The 2,433-nt window shown below is 37.0% G+C and overlaps 1 protein-coding gene across 1 annotated transcript; it reads left to right on the forward strand.

The window, feature by feature from the left end:
* The first annotated feature begins 241 nt into the window (after positions 1 to 241).
* LOC139853730 (uncharacterized) lies at positions 242 to 811 on the forward strand. The gene has a single exon (XM_071843097.1). It carries the CDS (start codon positions 242 to 244, stop codon positions 809 to 811), a length of 570 nt encoding a protein of 189 aa, XP_071699198.1.
* Positions 812 to 2,433: the final 1,622 nt, after the last annotated feature.

Consider the following 2,433-nt stretch of genomic DNA (forward strand, 5'->3'; position numbering starts at 1 on the left):
AGAGTATCAAATATACATAACCCCAGAAACACACTGGTGAAAAATATAAATATAAATATAATATAAATATAAATAAAGTACGAGTATATAATACTCCGAAATGGAACATCACAACTTATTTCTTTATTCCATCATTATACTCTCAACTATATATAAGTATATATAAACCTTTTATTTATTTTTTCTCATTTATAAGTTTTTCAAAAATATATTTTTAAAACTCCACCAACACCATTAACAAATGAGGAAACTTTACAACCACAATAAAGGCAAAATCCACCCATCACCGCCGCCGTCCACCACCACCGACTACCTATCTTTACTACCCTTCACAATAGCCGTTCTCGCCGCCACCCTGCCACCAGATGACAAAGAAGTTTTAGCATACCTTCTTTCATGTTCTCTAACCACCACCACCACCAACAACAACGTTAATAATAACAGGAAAATCTCCAACAAAATTGGCGGCGGCGGTGGAAGCCACTCGCCGAAATTCAACTGCAACTGTTTTTCGTGTTACACTAGTTATTGGGTTCGTTGGGATGCTTCATTAAACAGACAACGGATTCATGAAATCATTGATTCTTATGAAGATGGGTTGATTTATAATAAGAAAAATAAGAAAGACAGAAAAAAGAACAAGATTTCTCCACACGCGCCGCCCACTGTTACAGAGGTAGTGTCTCACGCGCCACCGCAAGTTGAGGCAAACACGACTGACACTAGTGATGATGTTGATGATGATAAGGGATCAGTAAGAAAGTTTGTAAATTTCGTTGGAGGAAGGATATGGGGTGTTTGGGGTATTTGATTTGTGTATATTTTGTCATGATTTAATTATCTTGAAGAATTTTTTTTCTTAAAGATTTTTGAAGAACAAGAAAACCAATTTTCCGATTTTTTTTTAAAGTCACAATTGGAATTTTTAGTTACGTTTTTCTGTAGGCATTATGTTATCGTTGCCTTGTGGTTAGCAAAATATTTGATGTTTTTTTACTTGTTCTTGGAATTAGAATATGAAAATGGGAATGTATAAAATGTATTTACATAGTAAATTATATGAATTGTAAGAGCGATGACATTGTGTATTTACAGTGCTGATTTGTTTATACGAAGGTCGTTAGAGGTCTGATCCAACGACCATAGCTTTTCTCCATCACCGTTCTCGTGGTGGGTATGACTATAGTTGATTGGATTGCCTTGTTTCGACTATCATGTGCATATTTTGGCGGTAGAGCTTGCCCGAGCTGTCAGTAACTGTGGTGGATTGTGGCTCACCACCCTATTGGTGGTGGCCACGGGCCACCGGCTATTATGGTTGTGTAGGCATTCCCTGCGATCTCCCCTCTATGGGTCAAAGTAGTAGTCCTTGGTGGTCACCACCCAATTAGTGGTGACCACCATTCGTGGATGATTGTGGTGGCGCTAGGGATTAGTCTTTCGTCGATCGATCGAGTGGTCGACCACCTTGTTTGTGGTGGTTGCTCGTTGTCAATGAGGTTGGGAGGATGCGGTGGCCGCTAGCTTTATGTCGTGGGATATGTGTTTCATGTTGTCGTGTGCTTTATTCTGGTTCTTTCTTTTCCGGTTACGCCTCCCAGTTTGAACTAGGCGACGATCTCCTTGTTAGAGATCTTGTTTCAAATTAGGGATGTGATTGGTCTTTTGTGGTTGTGATCATTTTCGAAGCGGCTCGTGAAGCTTCGTGACTGTTGGAGCGGTTATGCTCTCTGATTTTCGACGGCTCAACGGGCATTCACGTTCTCCCGATTGTTCGTTAGTCTGCCAGGATTGGTGTTTCCAGATATATGGATTTAGGATTAGCATTGTTTGGTTTACCTATTTGGTCAGCATCAAGAGGTTTTACAGTTAAATTACCGTTCTAGCAACCTTATCTACTACACATCTTACACAATCTGATCTATTTAGCCTTGTATTAAAAGATTGTTTCAATTTTGACTAGCCATTTAGCTTGCTACCATAAATCCTTTATCTATTTAGACATATTATATCCAGACATTTGATCAACACATTACATAAATGCATTGTTGTTGTTTGTACTGTATTTAATGAGAACGTCAATGTTGGTCGACGACTAGAATCGTCTAGGCTTTGACTTATGAAAATTGAAAATTTGACATGCTTAGGAAGCAAGACTTGACTTATTCCATCCATCTTACTAAGAGTCTAAAATGGGCAGTTGCAAACAATTATAAAAATATACAAACTGATAAAACGACCTTCGTTTTTTTTTCTTTTATTTTTTCTGACAAGGTAAAGATTCTATTAATAAAACGACCTTCGTTTTGTGAATAATTTTTATTTTCAATTATCAATAAATGAATATTAAATAAAACATTAAACATACGTCTTAGTATAATTATTTGTATCTATAAATCTATCTATGCATAATTCTTATGAAAGGTATTCATG

The sequence above is a fragment of the Rutidosis leptorrhynchoides genome, chromosome 1, assembly GCF_046630445.1.
Source record: "Rutidosis leptorrhynchoides isolate AG116_Rl617_1_P2 chromosome 1, CSIRO_AGI_Rlap_v1, whole genome shotgun sequence".
NCBI lineage: Eukaryota > Viridiplantae > Streptophyta > Magnoliopsida > Asterales > Asteraceae > Rutidosis > Rutidosis leptorrhynchoides.

Coding starts and splice junctions, on each gene's coding strand:
- LOC139853730 (XM_071843097.1), top strand. CDS start 242: ATGAGGAAACTTTACAACCACAATAAAGGCAAAATCCACCCATCACCG.